The sequence below is a fragment of the Rhipicephalus microplus genome, chromosome 9, assembly GCF_043290135.1.
Source record: "Rhipicephalus microplus isolate Deutch F79 chromosome 9, USDA_Rmic, whole genome shotgun sequence".
Lineage (NCBI taxonomy): Eukaryota > Metazoa > Arthropoda > Arachnida > Ixodida > Ixodidae > Rhipicephalus > Rhipicephalus microplus.
Window position 1 is genome coordinate 71,452,002 of NC_134708.1, and position 25,304 is coordinate 71,477,305.

The 25,304-nt window shown below is 44.2% G+C and overlaps 2 protein-coding genes across 2 annotated transcripts in view; one reads left to right on the forward strand and one right to left on the reverse strand.

The window, feature by feature from the left end:
• Nucleotides 1-11,988, reverse strand: part of LOC119163264 (signal peptide peptidase) — a 29,381-nt gene extending 17,393 nt beyond the window's left edge. Inside the window, exons 1-5 of the mRNA XM_037415221.2 lie at nt 11,767-11,988; nt 9,897-9,995; nt 5,673-5,755; nt 4,695-4,804; nt 208-293 (exon numbers count right to left, since the gene is read on the reverse strand). Coding sequence (XP_037271118.2) covers nt 208-293; nt 4,695-4,804; nt 5,673-5,755; nt 9,897-9,995; nt 11,767-11,958 — 570 coding nt within the window. The 5' untranslated portion in view covers nt 11,959-11,988. The remainder of the gene's footprint in view (nt 1-207; nt 294-4,694; nt 4,805-5,672; nt 5,756-9,896; nt 9,996-11,766) is intronic.
• Nucleotides 11,989-12,364: 376 nt separating this feature from the next.
• LOC119163262 (protein FRA10AC1 homolog) lies at nt 12,365-14,174 on the forward strand. Its single transcript, XM_037415220.2, has one exon. The coding sequence runs from the start codon at nt 12,796-12,798 to the stop codon at nt 13,735-13,737; it is 942 nt and encodes a 313-aa protein (XP_037271117.2). The 5' UTR covers nt 12,365-12,795; the 3' UTR covers nt 13,738-14,174.
• Nucleotides 14,175-25,304: the final 11,130 nt, after the last annotated feature.

A 25,304-nucleotide genomic window follows, 5' to 3' on the forward strand; every position in this document is an offset into this window, starting at 1 on the left:
CCAACAGGTACCCTTGTTACTTTTCTGTCAACAGTCGACAGCTGTGCTGCGATTAAGACCATTCCATGCCTACAATGTGGCCAAACTGACAGAACTCGGCATACCAACAATGACGTGTGGATAAACATTTTCTACACAGACATCTTTTTTAACTGTGTGCAACATACCGTTTAAACTACCCCTTTCTCAACAGTGCCAAGTTCTTACCTTTTTCCAAAGATACCAGACTCCAAAGAGACAGCAGAAGATCCAGCAGGCTACGTCATCATAGCTGAAGCGGTAATCAAAGTACTCTGCACAATGCCAAAACAAAGCAAGTGCGTTAAAAAAGGTCGCCAAGGCAAAAGGAAACTATACCGATGACACATTTGACAACAACTGCATCAGCAGAATTCGCAGATTATGGCGAAGTCTAGCTGCCATGGCTACAGTGGGCAACAACCAAAAAAGAATTCCAAATAAGCTCCACCCATAGTCGGCGACTTACCAGCAGATAACGCAATGACAGATCGCCCAATATGTTTGCTCATTTCAGTGATGTCAAGCACTTCTGTGCGTTTGGGATGGCTTATTTTAACTTGCAGAACAATGGTTTTGTTACTGGTTTTAAGTGCAAAATTCGAGCACAGTGGCATATTGTGAACGAGATCCCAATGTCTGTGCAACGGGAAAAATGACACATTAGCAAAGAGGAATGAACTTTTATTTTCCAGTAAACCTACCGTTAGGCTCCCAAAGCAAAAGCACTGAAGAGAGCAAACTGCAGCTTGCACGACTGTAGGCGAATGACACGTTCATCAAAAGTTTTGAGCATGGAGCACAGAACTGCCACAACCCCACAGTAGTCAACTGCTCATTGCCAAAACAACTTGAACAAAACAGGTAGCAACAGAACAAAGAGAAGATATACCAAGCTTTTCTGCAACAGAAAAACTTAAAATCGCGGGAAAGATTATGTCTTCGGGGCGTCAGGCCACAATGTCAGAAAAGATTTCAATAAAGGCATACATCAACCTTCATATGGCATTTCCTCCAGTGGTAAAGATGCTCCCCGCAAGACAAACGCCATACAAACAGAGTAATTTAGGAAAGAGACACGGTATCCAAGAGTTGCATTGAAGGGGATGTTAGTTTAACAGTTAATGCTCCCGCAACAGCAAAAAAAAAAAAAAAACTCTTCCAGTGTGTAAGGGGGCTTGATAAGTCGGCAAATAAAACTTATGCCTTAGTCATGCATGATGTCGTGGATTGCGACAACACTAAACTGGATATAGCCAATTGTGCATAAGCAATCAACATCTCACATTTTGAAGAAGACAGACATCCTGCCTTTCAGAATTTTTACTTGGCTTCAGATGGGCACATTCAGGTTAATACCATATTTACTCGCATAATAGGCATACCACCACTGTGATCCCAAGAAATCTTTTTTTTTATTTCCACTCTTATTACGCACACCCCAAACTTGGCCGTGATTATAGTAGTTCTGAACCTTATTTTCACTGTTGCAATTCAATGCCCTATCACGTTAACTAGAGTGAGGAAAAAAAAAGACCGCGGCAGTGCTGCTCTGGCTCACCAAGTGAGGAAGAAGGGTGAACGCATGTGCATCGGAGCAACCTTTGCACCTGCACCGGCGTGGCTTCGGCCAGACGCACTCCGCATGGAATGTGCCATCGCATCCTCAAGTGCGTTTCAAGTTCCCTATTCAGAAAAGCGTAGTCTATTGCATAAGCTACCTTGTCCTCAAATTTAACAGCTTTTTAGCTTTCCGACAAGAGCCTTTGCTGCCAGTACGCGGACTTTTGTTGCCATTGATCTACCGGCTGCAAACTTGAGCATCGCATCATGCATGCTGCTCTTGGATCAGTTCTTGAGTGCAATCATTTCGACACCCAATCTTCATGTCGCCTTGCACAAACTTCCTGCGACAACATGCTGAATTGTAGACTAGCTCTAATCAGCATTGGTTGCCTTTCAGTGGCAGTCGCAATGCGATCAAAGTTGCGGTTTTGTGCGGAATCACCTTAACTCTTTAGCCCTACTTGAAGGAAAGGGGGCATGGGTGGGACTTGTAACATTCATCTTGGATATGGGGTGCGAGCTCGTGAAGTCCAACTATTGGCCCTGTTCACACACAAAATTTCGGCTGTGATAATGTGCATAATTTAGAAGGCCTGAAACAATCTGTGAATATCCGCAGCTTCTTTCTTTCTCTGTTCAGTTGGTATTTTGCTGGCAATGCGGGTCTTTCGCTGTTAATTTTTGGAAATTCGAATGATTAAGCACACCGTGTCGCACGCCTTGATTCTCGAAAACGCAAGACTGCATGTTCAACATATTTTACACTAGTGTAGCCTAAAAAGAAGATTGTTTTGGCTGTAGTGCAGATATCTGCAACTCCACGGCAACGTACACCATAACCTTGTTAATTCAAATGTGATTATTTTGAAATAGTGCTTAATTTGAAGTATTTACATAGTTCTGTATTTTGGAATGTAAGTTTGAACAAATAATCTGAAGCGGCAGTCAGCACGAGTCCGATTATTCGAAAACCTTGGGTGCAGTATGCCAATTCCCGTTTCTGATTTCACTGCAAATCCTTGGAAACAACAGTCCTAAATAGTCATAAGGCAATGGAACAAAGCGATACTAATAAGTGGAAACTGAAGCACCCCAGCCTTGTTACTTTCAGCATAAAAAATAAAATTATACATAAAAAAAAACGGTCTCGAGCTGCAATGTGCACCTGCATAAAATAAGACATGCTACACTGCCACACAGAAGTGGCGCGCAGCCAGCATGCCACATGCATCTTGCAATGTCAGCATGTCGTGATTTATTCATTCTTTCTGGGAATTTGAAGAAATTAATAAAGGATAGTGCGGCGGAATTCGCAATGTATGCAAAAGTGCCAGTTGCGCCAGCAATTTGTGTACTTGCACTGCTGGTAATGTTCTTACCTGCAACACCTACTTCGAAAACTCTGTTTAAAAGCTTCAATGGTGGCGTTTTTCAGCCAAAACACACATCGAATTTCGTCACACTGTCCATTATTGAATTTTTTTATTTTACCAGAAAAAATTGGCAAATCCTCGCATTATGGCGTGCTGATGCAGCGAAGAGCAGGCGACATGTTGCCCGCGTATCGCTATAATGTTGCAGTGAAAATGTCTTGTTTTTTACAGGCGCGCATTTCCGATCACTTTTTGTGTGTGTGCGTGGCAGCAGTGAGGCCTGGCATTCCCCCTTGTTTCTGGCAAAATTGTGACCAGGTATAGCTGGAAAACAAATAGCACTTGGAGCTGCAAACTAGCTGGCACAGCAAACGACCATCCCTGATTACTTTGAATAATTTTAAGCTCTTTGCATCCACTTTTTGCAAGTTCCATTAATTCGAAAACCCGCTTATTTGAAGATTTCTCACCGTCCCAGTGACTTCTAATTAAAGTAAAAGCTCGTTTATCTAGACCTCGTTAACTCGGAAATTCGGTTAACTCAGACTCGCGGCGCAGTCCCGGCAAAACTGTGTATATTTCAATGAGGTCAAATGCTGATTAATTCGGAGGGATTTAGCCGCGCACCGGTTATCTCGGTTAACTCCGGAGTCGCGCGATCTCGACGGCTTGGAGGCACAAGCACCGCCTGCCGTAGCCGACAGCAGAACCGGAGTTCTGGAGAAACCGAAACCGAGTGAACTGCAGCAGAATATGAGGATGACGATACTGAATGAGAAGGAAGTGGCTAGCTGGCGCTAGTCAACACCCGGCGGAAGCGCTTGGGCCACCGGCGCATCCAGCGTCTACTAACAGCTGCTCGCTACGCCCATGCTATGCCTACTGATGGACTACTTCGTGTCTTGGTTCTTTGTGTTGTGACTTCGCGTGTTACGGCTGTGTTTGTGCGCGTTGTCGCCGCCGTCGCGCTTCATGGCGACCGTCACAGGAGTTAAGCGGCCACAGCAGCCAGCAAATGATCTTGAAAGAAAGGTTATGATATTGAAAGACGTGATGAGCCGACGCGACATCGCCGCACCGTGGAGGAGGCCGCTGAAGCCCTCGCTGTCCTCGAGGGGTTCTGCGTTTGTTCTCGCGACAGTGAAAATGCGCATCACCACCTGATGAGATTAAATAAGATCGTTCTGTCCGAAATTCCGACGGTGAGGCAGGCAAAAATAATGTGCTTCTTTAAGAAATAAAGGTATGTCTGTGCCGTGTACGTTTTCCTTCTGTTTTCATGGTCCGTTCGATAATTCGGAATTCGGTTAACTCGAACATTTTCTCCGGTCCCGTGAGATCCGAGTTAAGGAGCTTTTACTGTAATGAGCTTTTACTGTATACTTTATCAGTGACCTTCCAGTGATCTTTGTTATGGTTCGAAATAAAATTGCCAGAAATTTTACCACAGCTAATTGCCACACCCAGAACAAGGAAACAAATTTTCTGGAAGAAAAACGCGCCTATTGTGAGAGCAAATATGGTAGTAGTAGGCTTGAGATATCTCAACGAATTACATATGCTTGATTTTATTTTCTAACCGGTCCTTTCCTACAACACAAATAAAAGAAGTAACAGTTCACATATTTAAACTCTATCCTTGTAAACCAACCTAGCTTGCACTCGACCTCTCATTATTCAGCTAATGTGTGACTGCTACACTTTGTGTTTTTTCAAGGCACTTTAATCACATCTTACCTTCGCACTCATCGGTCTGCGTGGTAGACCATCGCTGGAAGGAGATCCTATACTCCCAGCGATAAAAGTGGCTGGGCAGCAATTTTCGCAAGACACGGCTGAACGCGGGGCTGCAAAAGCAAAACAATAAAAGGTTTAACCAGGATGCACGGAAAATACGACTAGGCAAACATCCATGTAAATGAGATGTGCCCAAAGAACAGCACGCCTCAGTTATACTAAGTGCCACTAGACGGCACTGCCAACATACAACTCTACGTCAGCGCCCCAAGCCCATCTTCTGAAACCACTTTCCCCACATCCCCGAAATTCCCGGTGGCAGCACATAGAATCCCTGACGATCTTCTAGTTGTATAAAACCTCTCTTTGTCACATCTCAGATATTTCTTTTTGAATGCCTGTTTGCCTGACCTCAACTAGAGTGTATCATGCCTCAAACATCAGGTCATTCCATTTATGCACTAAAATTGGGAAATGCAGTTTTCCCCCCGCATGATCGGGCAATGAAATTAGTATCCCGACAAGGCTTGTTATCCAGTCCTTATTTTTTAAATTCTATGTTGATGTATAGTTCCTTTACATTTTTCTATGTTCCTGTCTCTGCATGTCACAATTATTTTTACTTACATGTACACTCACTCCTACCATTGCTCAAACAGGCTGAGGTATGCATAAGTAACCAACCAACTAAATAGTAAAAAAACTAAATGGTACAAAGTAAATGAATTCATAAGTTTTTGAGCAGCAGGCATTCCCTTATGTTAAGATTCCAAGCTTCCCGTTTTATCACAATGGATATGTAAGACTAGCTATGCAAGGAGCACTGTAATACCTTTCAGATGCGCTAAGAGAATGGCACCAGCAGACATCAATGTCACAGGTGAGCCGGTCATATGGAATGCAATACCTCTCTTGTTGGATTCGAAAACCATACTTATTGCTCAAGTTTATGAACAGACATGACGACCGTACACTCACCTCAGTATGTGAGCCATGGCTAATACTCCGAGTAAAAAGAAGTACCCCGTGAGGAGGAGGTTGATGTACTCTTTTGAGAAGAGCTGCACACAACAAGGACGTGCAAAGCACACCATGAGAACAGCCCGAGCTCTGTAGTAGTCCAATGCAAGAATACCAACACACTGTCTGCAGAATCACTGGAGTTTACATAGTCGTGCTACAACAGCAGCTGCCCTCGCTTTGCAGACAAACGAAGAGCCCTGCAATGCAGTGGAGGCAACCGTGCATGCATTGACTTAAACACACAGGCATACACACATACACGTGTACACACACGCACTTATATGCACAGTATCACGTAAACTTGCACATAAAACTTGAATCCCAGCAGGCATATCAGCAAGAAGACAAAGCATACTGCAAGCTACCTTAGAACAAAATTCCCAGGTAATAGAAAAAAGTAAATGACACCACGCTGCACAGAAAACAACTGTTTCTGTGTACTGTGAATTGCTCAGAATTCATCATCATCATCAGCCTGACTACACCAACTGCAGGGAAAAGGCCTCTCCCATTATCTGTCAAATGACTTGTTCTTGTGCTTTTTGCTGCCACGGTATCCTTGCGAACTTCTTAATCTTTCGGCTCAGTATTACTTTGTTCTAAATGTGCTAACAGAGAGAGGCACTTTATTTCTTTACATTACTTTTTTTCTTTTGTTGGTCTTCAGCTACAGGATGACCCCTCTAACACATAGCAAGTCTTAAAACAAAAATTTTTACTACATGATCAATTTGAGCATAGAAAAACTCGGCAAAGTGAATCAGAGTAGCTTCATTGCATGGACGAGCACAGCTTGTGTTCAGTAGGGAAAAGGTCAGAAAAAAGAACCCTTGCAGTGAAAATCTAGAAAACTCGAAGACTACATTGATAAAAGAAACACCAGAAAGAGATAGGCCCGTAACTATAGAGTTTTATGATTACTGCAAGAAAGAAGGCATCCTTCAGACTGAAGAAACTGAACGGTGCAGTTACATAACCATTAGTTACGAATACAGTTCGAATACTTTAGCAACGAATACAGTTGCAGTTCACATACGGTGTAAGCTATAAAAAAGTAAAGCTTTGTCTAAAATGGTGGTCAGGTTAAGCTGGTGCTTAAGATAAAAATAAACTGCTAGATATATGGGTAGGACAGCAACTGAGACAAAAAATGCTTCTGTCAAGACCACGTCAATAACGGGAGATAGAGGGGTGCTTTTGAGGCTGCCGAGACGAGCACACACAGTACGTGAGAAGAGGGCACATAACGCTGTAGAAAAATCATTTTCATCCCAGCAGGCAAAGCTCCAGCTTCTTTTAATTATCCACACCTGAAGGCTATACCAGAAACACGGCTGCACAACGGTGTGACTACGGGCTGCATTGCACCAGAAGGCTACAAAGCGCTCAGATGTGACAGGCATAGTCTCACAAGGGCACTCTGGAGATAAATTTGGCGCCAGTGTCTATGGGTGCTAGTAGTATATGTATCTACACAAGCTTCGTTTCTTCACCTCTGTAAGGCCTGCAGCCACTTTGCAGTAATAAGACGAAAAGTTCAGCAGTCTTATTTCACTACATTGACTCTTTTAGGCTCAGAAAACAGCTTAAGCGCTTTACAAACCAACCATTCTTACATCCGAAATAGCAGCAGAAACACCACAATAAATAAAGCCACAAGTGCGTCCAATGCTGCAAGCATGAAGACAATCACTCATCATCATCATCAGCCTGACTACGTCCACTGCAGGACAAAGGCCTCTTCCATGTTCCGCCAGTTAACCCGGTCCTGTGCTTGCTGCTGCCAATTTATACCCGCAAACTTCTTAATGTCATCCACCCACCTAACCTTCTGTCTCCCCCTAACCCGCTCACTATATATAGACAATCACTATATATAGATAAATCCATGAGGTACTCATGATAACGATGGGGGCTGAACAATCAAGGCACCTCAGTTCTCTCTAGCGATTAATGTAGAAAACATGATATTGACACAGCCTCTCAAAAGGGCAGAGTTACTCCTACAATAAAAAATTCAGTTGCGGCCTTTTTTTTCTTTAACACTTTAGTTTAACATTTTAGAAACAGTGTAGTGTAACTTAAGCTTTTTGAACACAGCACACCTTATTGGCGAACCACTAGCCACATCGCCAGAATATCTAAACAAATTAAATAGCCTCCTTTGTGGCCGTACGAATGAGAACACGAAGATTATACCAATTAGAGGCTTCAATCGAACACATATTATCTAAGATAAGTTAAGTGGTGGGTCTCACAACAACAATGAATAATTCCTTTTCCCCACACACAATAACCATGGAGAACGTGCTTCTGAACGCCATTGCTTCCTGCTCAGATCAAGAAAAATTTCACAAAGAACTAACAACCCATTTGCTCAAACAATATGTGCCTACCAGAGCCTGTTAAGTTGTCCTTGTGTAGCCAATGCTGCATTTGTCTTTTCTCTTTCTTTCATACAACTTGTTACCAATTACATTTATTGTACTGTTTCAAAATCTGTATATCCCCCTTATGGCTGTACCTTAAAGGCCTTCAGGATGCAATACATGAAATAAAATGCTTTCTTGCCGAATATTGGCAAAAAGACGCTGAAAATACTGTTTGCACAGAACTTGATGTAAAAATGAATGAATTTATTAGACTGACACCTTGGACATAGCGAGTGCTGCACTTTGCGTTTCTACTTATAAATAAAATACGCTGTTACGAGATGTACTGAGGGTGGCGTTTCTGATCACAGATTGGCCATTGTCACCGTTCTGTCGGACTATAATGTCACGATTTAGACATTATAATACTATGCAAGTGGAGGATTATGCAGACCCAGGTGACACTTCTGTTTTTGATATGCTAGGGTATCCATATAGCCAATTTCGATAAACGAAAATAATTGTTGGGTTTAACGTCACAAGACCCACCATATTACCGTGGGAGACACCGTGGTGAAGGGCTTTGGAAATTTCGACCACCTCAAGTTCTTTAACGTGCACCTAAACCTAAGAACACGGGCCTCAAGCATTTCGGCCTATATTGAATTGAAAACGTGAGTGCTGCGGCCGCGTTTCGATCTCACCTTATTTTGTTCCCCCAGCGTACATCTCTCAACGAACTAATCATCCTCTTCAAGTCGCACACCCACGTGCACGCACCGTTACTTTTTCAACATCATTTTTTCCTCGCACAGCAGTTGCCTGGAATGGCCTTTCAGGCGACATTCCTGCCATTACTTGTACTTCTACCTTCACAACCAGTATCACTAATCATCTTTCACTTTAGGACAAACGATTGTTTTCTGCTCAATTTTTATGTACCCACCCCTTATGTAATGCCCCGCAAGGGGTCTTTAAGGAAATAAAATGAAATGAAACAACCTGCAGGTCAGCAGCCGAGTGAGACTTAGCCGCTAGACCACCACATTGGGTCTCAATTTTCACATGCACCCGAGCAAAACAAACTTGAATTGTAGCAGAGCTTATTATTATTATTATTAGCTTATTATTAGAGATTATTATTTAAGATTGTACGAACAAATGCATTCCTAATAAAGGTAACTCGAGATATATCTGTATCGACCCAAGTTTACTATAAAATCTATTTTCCCTTGATTCCAAGAAGGCAAGAGGGCTAGATTTAATATCCTCCCTTTATTGTAGCATTGAGTGGTCTGATCGTCTTACTACCTAAAAATTAGTTTTAAAAAATCCCACTATACCTGTTCAGTACCCTGTGACAAACACAGCTGTCATTATTCCTGTGTTTAAAAGTGAATATCCCTGTCTGCCGCCAATTCCCGACCAGTTTTACTGACGTCAGCACGCTGCGAAACCAGAATGTGTCATGGTAAAACAAGCTGCCACGTTCCTGGCAGGCAATGCATTTTAGAATGCCATCAGGCTAACTTGCTGCCGCAAATATAACACTGATAACACTGAAGTCTGAAATGGCAAGGAAACTATAACAAGACCGCTGTTCACCGGCTGCTGCACAGTGCAGATGTCATTCAAAGCATAAACAAGTATCAAATGCTGCCCATCATTAACATCACATTCCTCGGCTGGTAGACTGGAGATCGCACTATACGGAATCCGGCATCTCCAAAAACACAAGACGCCTCAACAAGGCGGCTCCTGAAGGACTACATCCACGACTGAGTGCTTGAACGTGCTCATATCGTACCTTGAAGAATATGTACAACCCAAACAGCGCTCCGCTGGCTATGACTGGAAACATGGCGGCATCTTTCCTCGTCATGGTTTCGGGCTTTTCGCCGGACTCCTGTAATACAAATGATATCACGTGAGCACTCGACATAGACGACGAACAGGGTTGCCACTGGTGGCTACTTTTTGCCAAATCGGTGAATTTGAGAGGCCCGTGGCGATCTAGAATTATGATTGGTGACAAGGAAATTTTTGGCTTAGGTCTCGATTGAGTTATGCATTTTATTCTAAGCGTCTTCAGAAGGAACAGGCGACAACATTTTTTCGATTTTTTGCAGTTTTAGATTCACCAGTAGGAAGTGCACAAATTACGCGCAATTCGGTGCGCCAACCTCGTGTGCATCTCCTCAATTCACCAAGATCCTGGAGGCGCTAGTGCATCCACCAGCAACCTCCAAGCACAATTTAGGTCAGCGGACTACTTTGTGTGCCACGAGGTGGTGGTGTGTGCTAAGTTCTGCTTCAAAAGCTTTGGACTTCCTTAATGTTAGCCTTTTGAGGTGAATAGGTGACGGCTAGGCTGATTGTTCCCACCACAGCTCCAGCTGTTGTAAATAGCCTGTCATCGTCTTCCCTGCTGTAGTACCCCCCAATTTCTTATGCAGAGTTCAAATTTCTTACTAACATTCTTCTCGGGCCAGCCAAGAAGCCGACTTCTTTGGACAGCCTTCAGTAACTGAACTGAGGCGAATGTTTAGCGTAAGCATGACCCCAGAGAAAATTGTTTTGAAATTAAGTTGTTCGATTATGAAACACACAATTCCACTCAATGAGATTCTCAAAATTTTCAAGAAGGCTACGCATGCCATCCCTCTCTTGTTGTAGCGACTGCTTCATCCTGTATTCGTGACAACTAAAACCATCGCAAACTTCTACGAGGCGCTAGCATTCATGGACGCTGATGGTGCATGCATGTATGCCCTTTCTGAGTTCTACTTGGGTGAAGCTGGTGATGAAACTGGCATTAAAAAATCGTCAATTAAGGGGCTACGCACGGTATTGTTCTCAACGGGGCCATAAATAATTAGCAGTGTTTATTACTAGGCACGCTACAAATATGCAGAGTGGCGACTTTTTAGGCAGAGTTTGAAGGAAAATGGCGACTTTTTGCTCTCTGTTTGGCGCATTTCCCTCGAAAGACAGTGGCAACCCTGACGACGAAAGTTTCATTGACTCAGCGTTTTCTTTCACTCGGGGCACGATACATAAAGTCGAAGGGCGAGGTTCTGTTTGGCGTTGCACAAGTCTGTTGCCAGATTTAGGGCCAAACAGAACGTCGCCAGCCGAAGACAGATAGCGTGTCGTGTTAACAGCAGGCGAATTCCAACCGATATAAAACTGCACGAACATCCGTAACAGCTTTAACTTGGCAGAGAGAGCGAATGACGCCGTTCACTGCGAAACAAACAAGTTTAGGAGAGGCGATGCGCCGTTTATTGTGGGTCACATGTTTCGGTTCTCGCACACGGTATCATTTGGAGCATGTGGCTGAAGAACGAACGATTCGAACCGGCAGAAAAAACGTTGTCCGAAAGCTACATCACGCGTCTAAAATAACGGTGAATGTGGTAACCACAAGTGTTATTACGCATGAGGCCCGACTGACACGTCTCCTTAGCATTACGACAGGCATGCATGACTGAAGCGCGCTAATGCTGGCATAAAACCACCGCCACTACAACAATCGTAGGATATATTAAGTGCGGAGTTCATAAGGTATACGCAGGTGTTGCTGCAAGAGCCTAACGACGGCAGTTTCGATGCTTACGTGTAACGCACGGCGCTGACATATGTTGCGGGGTAGGAAATGAGAGAAGCATACTGGCCTTTTGTTTCCGTTGGTGTGTGACGGATTTGAAGGCACCCAGAACGATGGGGAAGAAAGCCATAAGCATGATGCTGGTGTAGGCGACTGCCTGACCAGCGGGGGTCGGCTTGAACTTGGTGGTTTCATTTTTGACGGCGTCTTTCAGAGACTCGTTGATCTGAGCTATCACGTCGTCCGCTGGGCCCGCCATGTCTGAGCTAGAGAGGCCGCCACCAGCGCGACTAGCGTTCAAGAAGCAAACGATGAAGTGGAGTATTTATTGAGTGATGTCATCGTGACGTCTTGTTGCGCGAATTAGGACCTTTGCTAGCGCTGTTACTGGCATATTCCCTACGGTCGCAATCAAATGTAAAAGCTTATCTTCGGTCTTCAGCCTTTAAACTCACAGGAGGAAGTTCAATATTCAGCAAAAAAATTTGGAACGTTCAAGACTGCGCTGTCTTTAATCTTGTCTTCTTGATGTGCCTTTTATTTTTTATGGTAGACTATTTGTCCTTTATGCATAATATTTCACCCAGCGCATGCGCAGCATATTCCTGTTGTTTTTTCGCGGGCGCAGGTCGCAAGCACGGAGCTCTCGGTTCGGTTGTGGCCGTTATGGGGTGGCCTGCGTTGGATCGCGCAGCAATACGCTTTCTCAGACTTCACTTGAGGGTAGCAATTTCGGTGCCGTTACGTTGGCAGTAAGGTACGGTGGTACGGTTTCCCCTCTGCAAACGCTGCCTTCCTTCCTCATACAGAGCAGCGATTACTACCAACCGGTGCATCGGGGAGCCAACTGTGGGATTGTGTTGACTTGTGAAAACGGGAATCTTCACTGAAGAAGCGAGTGTGGCATCTCGCGTTGCCATCTTACGTCCGAGTGAGTGACAAGTCGATTGCCTGCCGCCTTTCTGTAGCTTATGAAAATCGCCGTTGAATGTTCTCGATCAGCGTACAGTGCCTGTAGTGCGCGTCTTTTGAAACGCGCGTGACGTCTCGCTGACGCGTTTGTGTTATTTCGTGAACGTCTGTGCATCCGCTGGTCATGGAGAAGGACGGTCGCGATGGCGCCTTCGACTTCGCTCGCCACCGAGGAAGCAATGAGTACGACTCCAACTTCGAGACGGACTCGGAGTCTGTCGTCGCGGCGGACGAGCGGGCCTCCCGAAGGGACCTGGTCGCGCCTTCGCCGCCGAGACGGGAGCCCAAGGCTCACCGAAACGTGGTGGCCAAAGAGTACAGCCTGGAAGAGAAGCGGCGCGAGCGAAACTGCTTCCTCGCTCTGGACGCCTACACGAGGCACAAGAAGCTCATCAACGACTACCTGCTCTGCTATCCGGGCTCGACGTCCAAGCTGAAGCGAGACGCGAGTCGCGACCGCACCGACTTCGACGTGATCCGCGAGAACCACCAGTTCCTGTGGGACGACGAGGGCGACGACGCAGAGCCTCCCACGTGGGAGAAGCAGCTGGCCAAGCGCTACTACGACAAGCTCTTCAAGGAGTACTGCATCTGCGACCTGACCTACTACCAGGCGAGCAAGATCGCCATGCGGTGGCGCACCGAACAGGAGGTGATCGCGGGCAAAGGTCAATTCAGCTGCGGCGACCGCCACTGCAAGGAGAACGCGGGACTGCGCACCTGGGAGGTCAACTTCGCCTACTTCGAGAACAACGAGAAGAAGAACGCCCTGGTCAAGCTCAGGCTGTGCAAGGAGTGCTCGTTCAAGCTCAACTACCGCTTCCAGAGAAAGGAGCTCACCAAAAACCCAACGGCCAAGAGGTCGTCTTCTAAGCAAGGCAGCTGCTTGGAGAAGAAGAAAGCCAAAACGGGCGAAGGGGAGAGCGAGAGAGTAGAAACCGCAGAAGATCAAAAAGAAGAAGGCAAAGACGCTGAAGAGTCCGTCTGGAGCAAACCCAGCACTGCCGAAGAAGAGAAGAGCCAGGAAGAAGAGTTCGATACCTACCTGGCCGACATGTTCCTTTAAGAACAGAATCTCGATTGATGGTGACGTCCTCCTTGCTTCGCCCCCACTTACCTGTGATGAAGTGAATGTGGTATCCTGGGAGTGTGTCTTCTGTTATGTCAGTGTGCTGTGGAAGGTCTAGTGTGACCAGTTGCGCATGTTTTGTGCGTGTTGGTATGAACTGTTGACTTGTTGACGTTTGGTGGCTTGGACCATTGAGAAATGAAAGCAGTGTTGTCGAAGTACAAAGAGCTCAGTGAGTAGTTTCAGCACAGAATATGCAACACTTAACATTTTTTAAAAAATTTTTCTGAATGAGAAAAGCATGCTTATATGAGGCATAAGCACTTTTGCTTCATGGTCGAGTTGCCTGCAAAAAAGGCTTGGTGAGGATTGTTTTCAAACAAGGATATCCAGCAGCAAGTGTCTTGGCAACCTTTTTGTACATTTTTTTGTGGCTGCCACGAGGATACTGCGCACAAGAATGCAGCAACTACAAAGTAGTGTGAAGCTGTACGAAACGCTCTGCAAGAGGATGCCATTTGCATCATTAACCGTTTTGTTTGTATTTGCAAGAAGTTACAGAGGATGCTGTAACAATATGCTGAAAATCAAAGTGATACGGATTGTGTCCAGTTCACCTTGGTGTGAAATTTTAGTGGGGTAGCAATGTTGGCAGTTGTAGCAAGTAAAAATTTGAAAACTTTAAAGAACTCTCACGAAGATAAACAGTCTTTCTCAAAGCTACGCAGAATTGGAATTAGGTACTCCTTGAAGATTGTAAGAAATGAAAATGACCTCAAATTTTTCCTGCGAAATGCGAGGCGATACCTAAATAGTCGCCTCATTTGGCTGAAGGGGAAAGATATGTTAAGTCGGGACAATGCACAGAACAAACTTTTCAACAAAACTAATGCTAATCTGCTGGCACTTCCCAGATTCAAGTGTTGTTCAGCTATCATGTGCTATGTTCCAGATGGTTAGCTATCGGTGCATGCTGATTGGTTGAGCCTGTCTACGTTAAAATATGGCTAGCTTTAGTCAGACTTCGCTCAATAGAGCTACCCATATATATCACTAGATGGCTCAATAGTGCTATCTAGTGAGGGTATGCTCCAATAGTGAAAACTGTCCCTAAATGTAATCAGTCAATTCTATGGAGACAGCTCTAATCTGCAAGAAGCAGTTTATTATACTTGGTTAAAGTGGGCAAAGATGAAGATTGCTATTGCTGCTTATTTGCTCAGGGCACAGTCTGGTGAGCTATGCTTAACATTGCAAGCTAACAATGACCTAAATCTTGTAACTGTGTGAGCTTAACTGAACTGCACAATGTGATCTTGGCCCCTTTTGACATACATTTCAGGGTCATGTGTTCACCTTTAGGTGTTAAGAGGTTGTGTCCCTATGAGCGAGCTTTAGTGTTGGCCACTTTCTATTTGACAATTTTGTATTGATGATGTCTTGTGAAAATGCAAGGACTGCGGCGACCTGGGTGCAATAGGTACTTGCGATGATACCTATTCAAAATGGTCTTGAGGTGTAGCAACGACTGTTTGACACTAATTTTTTATCATTCAATTGTCCATGTGTGCTGCTTGGCAGTGAATCGGGCACGTTGGCACTGTTGACTTGCGGAAGGTTCAGTGAGGAATGTTGAAATTTTCCATATATATCTGTGCTCCCCCTTGTGTATTTGCAGCCTCGAGGTATTCTGATGACATTGATTGCCCGTTTTAGCTTTCATGACCCCAACCAAGTAGCTGAGCGTTGCCTGCAAGCGGCCATATCTAGAACATTGCCTCCTAGGTGTTGCTTTCTGCGTGAAGCTCGAGCCACTTATGCAACTGCGGATGCACTTGCATTATTTATTCATGTCAAGGTGTTTCTATTTTTTAGCATTCTATGGTGATGCGTCAGGCTAAACGTGAGCTCCAGTTTTATATCTTTTTAGCTGACGTTTTGGTTGGCAGCCGAGTGCAAGTGCAAGCAGAACTCAGTTCACTCATTGTGCTGTGTGGCTGTCCTCGTCACACGTTAACTGAAGTGTTTCACATTTTTTATCTTCTTGCAAAGCTTTAAAGCTCTTGAAAAATTAAACAAAAATGTTTGGTGTAATGTGTAAACTGGAATAAAGTTACTATTAAGCCAAATTCTGTTTACCCTGGATTAGACCTGTGCGTCAATACCAAAATTGCCGGCGCCGGTGTTTCCATCTTCCGGAGAGGGGGGAGGAGGAGAAGGATATAAAATCACGATTCAAGAGTTGATGGAGATAGCGACTTGATCCTTCATTTTCGAAAAAAAAAAGGCATAGTAGGTGTGAATACAAATGTTCAGCACCTTTGAAAATACAATTTAACAAAATACATGTTCGTACACTTATTTTTTCCAATTGCTCATAACCGAGTTTTCGCAGACACCCATCAGGCTCATTCAAAAATGCACGGTCCGCTAAAAAAACAACCAACAAACAAAATAAAACGGAAATTATTCCTAATTGATCTATCGGGCGCAGTATTTAGAGGATCAAACCACCGCCTACGGTGTGCAGAAGATGCAACGAAGGATATAAGTGCTGCAACACTGGAACCAGTGTGAACTTATGTAGGAGGATGACACAATTGAGAGTGCTTCGATGTTTCACAGGCGCTGCAGCGAAAAAACATGCGTATTCGAAGTCTGTACAAGAAACGCTGGTCGTAGCGACAAAATATAAACCTTATTGATTTTTTTAACTGATTATCACAAAGCTATAGCACGTCTGTGGTGAGGTCACCAAAAAACCAACCCTTATTCGAGTCTGACCAAAATCTTATGCCCTGTCTGTCCGCATCCTTTGGTCGAGCGGCTTGACGTATGTCGGAGATACCAAAGTTCTCAGAGGTCTTGCACAGTTTCAAAATACTGTGCCATTTGAAATATGTTGGGACAGTTCACCAAGGTATTTAAACTCCATGACGTGTACTAAACACCGTGGTTAGTATATGAAGAGTGAAGGGGCTATTTTTTTTTTTTTTGAAGAAGTGGTTACTACAGTATTTTCGCAGCTAGACAATTGTCACGTTTCACTCTCGTTATGAAATGACGAAAAAAAAAATGATGCATTTTGATATTGAGTACTGGAGATGATGTAACAGATAGCGATGTCTGCATACATTTCAAGTTCATTTTGGGCGTTAGTGACAATCTCGGCTGCGTCACTTAATTAAATAATTAACAAAAGCGGGCCAAACACTGAGCCTCGAGGCACCCCTGATGCCATCTGTACATCAGATGACTTAGCGTGATTAAACATAAGTTTTGAGCGTGATCGCAAGTAATCTGCTATCCAGTCAACCAGCTTGTTGTCACTAAAAATTAGTGAAGCTGAAGAAGCTACATGTTTGGCATGGCAAACCATGTCAAAATCCTTAGAATAGTCAATAAATGTGGCATAAATCTGTCTTCAGTAGTTAAGGGAAGCAGCAATGTTGTGCGTGAATTCAAGCAGGTGTGTTGCCAGCACAAAAGCTGCGTGATGATCGGTAAAATATTTTGTGTGTGTGTGTAGGTATTCTACGTACTGTTTGTTATATGCCCCAAAAGTGTGGAGCTGGTACAGAAAGAAAGATATTGCCCTATAAGTTGGTATTTGCTTGTTTTCGGGCTTAAGAGCATGGCGTTTACTAATTTCCACAGTTGGGTGAACTGTTGCATATATTTTTTTTCTCAAATATTTGGGAAAAATAATTAGCACACCATACTGAGTACCATTTGAGAAATACATTTGGCCTACCATCTGGGCCAGAGTGTTTCGTAACTTCAAGATTACTTTTAGGTTATGCCCTTCAGAGGAGCTCAATTCAAGATTAGGAAGAGCAAGTAGTTCACTGCACGTGGAAAATGAAGGAGTGATACCCTTATCAGTAAAATAAAAAGATTTGAAGTAATTATTAAAGACGTTTGCTATATCTTCAATATTTGAGGAGGATTGGCTATCAATAATAAATTATCAAGGCAGAGACGATGTAGGACTTATCAACCTCTAGAACCTGGATGGATTTTTTTTTCATAAGTAGTAGTTCTTAGCTTCTCGAATTCAGCTTGTGTTTACTTTTCAATACATTTACTCGAAAAGCACTATCATTACACTTGTAATGACAGTTCTTACGGAAGCGCTTTATGTGACGAGTAAGATGGAAGGAAGTAAAGAAGGAAAAACTTTATTCGCAAGGATTGGGGACAGGGGTCGTAACCTTGATGGCTCGGGCCCCAAGTCCAGGGCTCCATTGGCTGCTGCCTCCTGCTTGACGTGACGCAGAAATGCAAGCTGCAGCTTTGAAATCAGAGCTGGCGAGCTGTGCTTCCCATTGCTCGAAAGTATTAGAAAGCTTGTACTGACCTACAAACGTATCTAAATTTGGTGGTCGTTTTACGCATCCCCACGAAATGTGGCAGAGCGATGGCGAGCCGCCACACCACGGACACGCATGCCAATACAGCGTTGGAAAAAATTTGTGTAATCTTTAAAGACTAGGAAAGACTCCCGTTTGAATTCTGCGGAGGTCAATTGCGTCCTCCCCTGCTAATGAATGGGGGGGGGGGGGGGGCTGTATTTTTGTCGCATGCCTCGTTGGTTATCAAGAATTTTGCTAGGGGCCATTCTAGATGGGTCATTATCCTCCTCGATAGCTTCCTCCTGGAGTGTTTCAAATGATTGAAAGTGCTGTCGAAGCTCTGCTCGGTTCGTGAGCCCCCGAGCAAAAGCGTCGGCACTTTCGTTTCCCTCCAGGCCTGCGTATCCTGGACACCAGATTAGCCTGTATCTGTTCGTCAATCTCCCGCCTAAGAATTTGCTGATTTTAATCAGAAGCCGGGCTCCTAAAAAGAAAGGGCACGCTTCCTGCGAGTCGGAGATGATAATTGTCGGCGGTTCAGTGAGATGGATTATATCTTTATGATAGCATGGGTGTAATCGGTTCTATTTAATACATTTTTTCTGGCACATACTTTGATAGGCATTATCACAAAGCTTAAAAAGGGGTGCATCAGCATTGCTAAATTTCCTACAACATTCAAATTCCTCAAACGGTGGGGCTAAAGTGTCATCAACCTTAAGCAACTCCAAAACAGTTTCGATCTAAGGTCTTTCAATAGAACACGCTTAGTTTGAGGCTACTTTAACAGTATTATGGTCAGAAAATATTTCAACGACTTCACATTTTCATTACGACTTCACTGTAGGAGCTCACAGCCCCATAACAAACTTAAGCTGCAGCTAACTCTTTTTCATTGGTTCTTGCGAAACTGTAAAACGCTAGTGTATGGAAATATGGCTGCTCCCGGAAAAAAAAAAACAGTGTTCGTACAGTGATATCATAGCATGTAGAAGGGTAAACACGAGCCGTTCGCTGATGCCTGCTGAAATAGCGAACACGCCAGCGCGTGTTAGCACTCGCGATTCCGCCCTTATATTCTCAAAGTTCACAGTTGCGGATCGAGCAACGCAGTCTCCTAACCGAGTATCCCTTCATACTCCGTCGTCCAGCAAAGACAGGCAGGGCTTCCTTTCCGGTTGAGGAGCAATCAACGGTAGGCATCGCACGCGGAGTGATATTATCACATGCGCCTTCCGTGCGATCGAGATGAGCAGTTTGTTTCATCTATACTTCAGCAGGGTCACTCGCTATAGCACTAGCGAAATTTCATCGGCAGGAACAGCATATAGTGTCCGTACAAAAGTAAATTATTCGGACGTTATACAAAGCATCACAGGGACGATGAAAGTTTGTAAAGAGTGTCCATATAATTTTTCTCGCAATCAAAAAATATGTAAAACACGTCGAAGCGGGCTGGCCTTTGTCATGGATAGCCGCGTTCTCTTCGCTGCAAAGAATTCGTCCGTTGGGCGAATGAAATAATTCGGAGCCTTTTTCCTTTCGTTTCGTTTTTGATTACACTGCGCTGCGCTTTCTTTACTACAATTCTCACAGGCTCTCCGACATTTATGTCTTCATAAAGCATGTGTGCAATGTGAGCGCTAAGAGTTTGAGCCTATCAGGATTTCGAACTTCTCGGCTACACCCTTCGCATTTCCGCTTGCCCAATCGAAAACTTGCAAAGTGCAGCGAATTATTAAGTTCATCGCATATGATAATTCTGCGAGACGCGAGGAAGAACGGGGCTGTTGGGTGGTGAATGCGTGGCAAAGCAGGGCAGAAAACAGTTTACAACTGATATTTCTCGTATATGGGCCATTCTAGATCATGTGCCCTAATAATGTCACGTGAATTACTGTTCCGGTGGCACGAAGGGTGCTAAAAAAAACGAGGAATTCTAAGAGAGAATAACACCGTGTTTCTATTGAAGATGTTTGATTGATTTGTAGGGTTTTTGTAGGGCTACAGTGATTGGCTACATTATGTCGGATCAACCTAAGGAAGTGGTGCTTTGTAACATGTGAGTGCCATGTCTGGCCACTTACATCCTTTGAAGACATGCTTACTCCCTCAGATTGATTGATATGTGGGGTTTAACGTCCCAAAACCACCACATGATTATGAGAGACGCCGAATTGGAGGGCTCTGGAAATTTGGACCACCTGGGGTTCTCTAGCGTGCACCCAAATCTGAGCACACGGGCCTAACACATTTGCGCCTCCATCGGAAATGCAGCCGTCGCAGTCGGGATTCGATCCTGTGACCTGAAGATCTGCAGCCGAGTACCTTAGCCACTACAAACCACCGCGGCGGGGCTCCTTATATAGACAGGGCATGCAAACACGGAAACAAAAGAACAGTCAAGACACCGTGAATGCCACTCTTAGAAATATTAAAGCTGCAGAAAAGAAGGTTAAGTGGGGTTTTTTTTTTTATGCCCAGATTTCCCGCTCGGGTAAAATTAAGACAAAGGGTGGCACGCCACGAACTATTGTCCGGCGGCGTGGTCCTTTTCGCAACTTCGGCGGCGGCGCGAACGGCGTGAACAAAAACGGGCGTTGGCGCGGTGCAGCGGCGCACAGCTCTACCACGGCCGCTGGATGAAAGAGGAGCGCCCTTGCATCCAGCAGCCGTGGCTCTACTCTGGATTCACATGTAATGTTTAACTGAAGAACTGCAGACATAGCCAACTTCGTCAACTGTAGAAGTGTTCTAGCAGTTAGGTGATTGGGAACTGGACCGACTCTAATCACAACCAGCTAGACCCACTTTGGAAGTTGAGCACAAACGCTGGTGCTGCTGAACTCAAGGGAACGGGGTCGACTCAGCTGTCATGGCAGCCGAATTTAAATTCGATCGAAACGCAAAGAACATCCACGTTTCGATTTATGTACCTGTTGATGAACTTCAGGTGGTCACTGCAGCACGTCTCGTAGCACGAGTTCCTTAACATGTTCAATCCCGCAAACCAACCAACCAGCTATGACAAAGTGACTTTTGCTTTTATGGGAGTTTTGTTATGCACTGCAAGCACACTTAAAACTTAATTTTTCAAACTGTGTGCTGTCAGTTAAAAACTCGAAAGGATGAAACTTTGTTAGGCAAGAATGAAGTTAACTGGCTGACACTACCAATGTGAACCACGAGGTTGAATCCACTTCATCTCGTGCACGGTACAGCTTAACGCTGAACAGTAGTCTTCACGCATCGTCCTGAATGCAGCGATTCCACTCGTGTGCCAGCTACACCAAAGAACGCCAAAGCAGAACTACTGTGCCATCCTGATAATATCAATAAAAATTGCACCAAACGCCAAAGTCTAGGATTCGGGGTCATCTGTCAGTGGCAATAGCCACGCCGGAGCGTCAGACCTTGTGCAGCTTATTCTTGGGGCCAGACAGTTGAGACAGTTGAACCCAAAGTCTAGGGTTCGGGGTCATCTGTCAGTGGCAATAGCCACGCCGGCGCGTCAGACCTTGTGCAGCTTATTCTTGGGGCCAGACAGTTGAGACAGTTGAACCCAAAGTCTAGGGTTCGGGGTCATCTGTCAGTGGCAATAGCCACGCCGGCGCGTCAGACCTTGTGCAGCTTATTCTTGGGGCCACCGAAATCGCAATGCCGTATCAACAGCGGTTGTGCGTGCGTTCCAAGTGCACAGAGCACAATGCTGTGCTCTGTGCCAACGCAGCTTCGACTGTGTAAGTCGGCTCGTTGGCAAAATGTGCTAATGAGCGAGCTGATTAACCATTAGAAGCAGACTTACCAAACGTGCCAATGAGACAAGATTTCAATCTTTTGTACAAAATATTTGTTTAAAGTTAGGTAAAACCTAACTAATCTTTTCAAAATTGTTCCGATCAGTTTAATGCGGAAATCTGGAATAAGAACTAAATAGCATTTTACTTGTAGGCTTGCTTTAATATATTACATAATATTGCCATTTCGTTTGTTTAGTTTTTTAATCACCTAACATTTTTAGAATAGACTTAAAATTTCAACTATGCATTAGGGGGTGCATTACATAGGTTTGAAGGAAAAACAAACAAATGTAGTCCACCACTGAAAGCACTTTCTGCCACTTTCGTGGAAGCTCGATTGATGCGGATCTTCAAATCAGAGCAACCCAGTGCAATCACAAACGATGATAGCCTGCAAGCACTGTGTGAATGTTCTTGCTTTATCACTGAGAGGCCTCAGAGATAGGAAAAGGTGTGTCGGAGTAGGTTAGCTGTATGGAGCCAGCCAAGTGTTGTCATATTACGCCCAGCAAACAATCCATCTTGACGAAAAAAACAAAAAAACTTTCTTTCTCCTTGGACTTGTCCTAGGGGATATAATTTTTTGGAGCGAGTCTTTGGCATTGAGGTGTTGCTGTACCTTGCAGCGTTTGTCTGCTGATTACCACTTAGATCTATTTAGAATGTTATTTCATAATGTACAGCTTTATTGAACTAGAATTTTGTTTACTTGCTACGAAAATAATCGCTGAACAAGTTGTTTGCTAATCATCAACTGCACGACGGCCTTATTTTTGCTAAAACACATTGTCATGTTGGTTTGCATCCACACTTTCGCATCAGCGAGCGAAATAGGGTGTGCTTTGAAGATAATTGGTGCCATGAGATTTGCAATCAATCGAATTTTTTTAGCTCTTTACTGGGGCTCCAAAGTATTCATTCAGGTCCTTGAATGTAAATGCACCTTGCTTTTCCACTGTGCTCCACGATGTCAAGTTAGATGCTCCAGAGTGCTCCCAAATGCAAAATTAACTGCTCAAAATGGAAATTTTTGCTGCTCCAAGTCAGAAGACCTCGGAAGCAACACTGTGAATGCCTTCTAAACACCGCAAATAAACATGAACAGATCCAAGTAGAATAGTCTACACGCAAAATCTTACCAGAAAGCTTTTATTTATATAATCACTAGCTACTGTGGAGCTTGTAAAATATGACGTGACGGAGTTTGGTGTTTGTGGTATAGGAGTTAGAAGAATTGTGGTGAGTACTAGTTGCTATGAATGACATTACGAAATAATCACTTTAAAACAACATAAGGCAGTGCAATCTATACTGGCAATAAGCCAAAACACTTGTGCATTTCCTGAGAGTTCTATTGACCTTTCTTAATAAAAAAAGAACAGGACTGCTCCGAGATTGAGACAGTTGAAGACATATGAAGTGTGGCAAATAAGGCTATGTATGCTTTCACTAGTTATGTAAAAATTAGGGAATCACTTTGTTGATTCTTTTTGGTTATTATAATTCGTTAGCTTTGCTGTCTATATGACCTTTTAAGTCAATAAGACGAGTTCGCATACTGCAGCCACGATTAATTTGTATTATTTATGGTATTGATGAATGAATGAAGTGCTGGAATGCCTCGTAAAAAATTAGAGGGTGCCAGATTCGTGAACTCAGATTCAAAGGATGCTGGTTGCTGAATATGCAATTGACGTGTATATATCAGAACGCAATGGGTCGGGGCCTCCTGTTCGGGAATAGTTCAACAGTGCCTTTAAGCGTTATTTTTATCCTCTTAGCGGTGCACTATAAAAATACAAATAAGAAGGGGGCTACGGCTGAGGACAAAACCCTCCTCCCCCTATTACAGCATTCACATGTAGTGGTAACATGGTTTGAGATGAACTTAAGTGTTACAAAAACACTAGACGACGCAAACCACCCTGGAAGAATAGGTAGAAGGAAAGAGCGTCATTTCGCCTATTCTTCCACGAAGGTTTGCGTCTAATTTTCTTGTAGCATGCACCAACTAGCCCAACAACTAGTTTATAACTAAGTCGGTGTACTGAGCGAGCTGGCAACAAGGGTGTTCGCGCATGAAAAAACTGCGTTACCCATGGAGGACTTCCTCCACGGCTGTACCTCTTAACATTAGCTCCGGAATCGGCTCACCAGGTTGTTACGTTGCGGACGAAGGTGAACGCGCACTACTTTCCACGAAGTTGAAATGCATTCGCATTAAAAGCTGCAAGCTTGAAAACGTGAAGTCCGCGTTTCCCCACTCATACTTGTCTCTCTTGGTTTGAAAACATTTTAGAATACTCGGCGATATTTTGTAACGGCAACGATTGCGGAACTTTGATCATTTTGCTCATTGCGACACTGCCCCGAATGTCTGCGCTCTGCAAAGATGGCTTCACCACAGTAAGGATTGATGTAGCGGCCATGGTTGTTGGGAAGAGCTCACTTAAAATGACGCTGAAACAAAAAAGGGAATCACGAAAACATCGCGCAATTCTTCTAGGAAGACGCGAGTGTTCCGATAAATATTGGTAATAGCTCAGAGCGCACTCAGAAAGAGGTATGAAAAGCTAGGGGCAAACGAAGATACAAGCGCTGACTATAACAACTGAAATTTATTTCGAAGGAACATGCAGGTATAAATATGCAGATGTGCGAGTACATGCTTGATTGATCGATATGTGGTGTTTAGCGTCCCAAATTACAGACACCATAGTGGAGGGCTCAGGAAATTTTGACCACCATTCTTAACGTGCACCCCAATTCTGAGCACACGTGCCTACAGCGTTTTCACCTCCACAAAAAGTGCAGCCGTGATTCGATCCCGCGACTTGCGGGTCAGCGAGGCCACGAGATTCGAGTGCATGCTGTCGAAAAATGGTTACTCTCTTCTGGATATTGTTATAGAAAGTCTCCATACATATTATAACCGCACGTTCCGTAGAAATAAATTTCAGATGTTAGCACCTGTATTCGTGTGGCCCTTCTTCGCGTCTCTGAGTGCACCGTGAGCAATTATGTATCTACGCCAACTGTGTATATCTATAGCCCAGTCAAAAAGTTTGTTACAGTCCGGATAAAGAGTTTTTACTTAACGCATTTCTGGACAGTTAATTGGCTGTATCTTTGGTAGATTGCCAGCGTGCAGCGGCTGCATGCTACCGCGAGTCGTACGTTCAGTCGCCTTCAGGCGCGCACGTGTTGGTATCCACCTCTTCACTTTCCCCACCTCTCATTTGGATGTCGCTCTCCTCCTCCCACAAAGGCCCCGATAAGGCGGCTTTGTGGAAGCTGCCCTGTCAGAGCCTTAATCAAAGCCACCTTATCAGGGCCACAAAGGCTTGCCCCACCATTTAGAGGCTTTTCAAAGCTACGTGTTTAAGAGATTGCGCCCCCGTGAGCAAGC

Bases quoted from the DNA above. Each gene is read 5' to 3' on its own strand.
- LOC119163262 (XM_037415220.2), top strand. From the start codon at position 12,796: ATGGAGAAGGACGGTCGCGATGGCGCCTTCGACTTCGCTCGCCACCGA.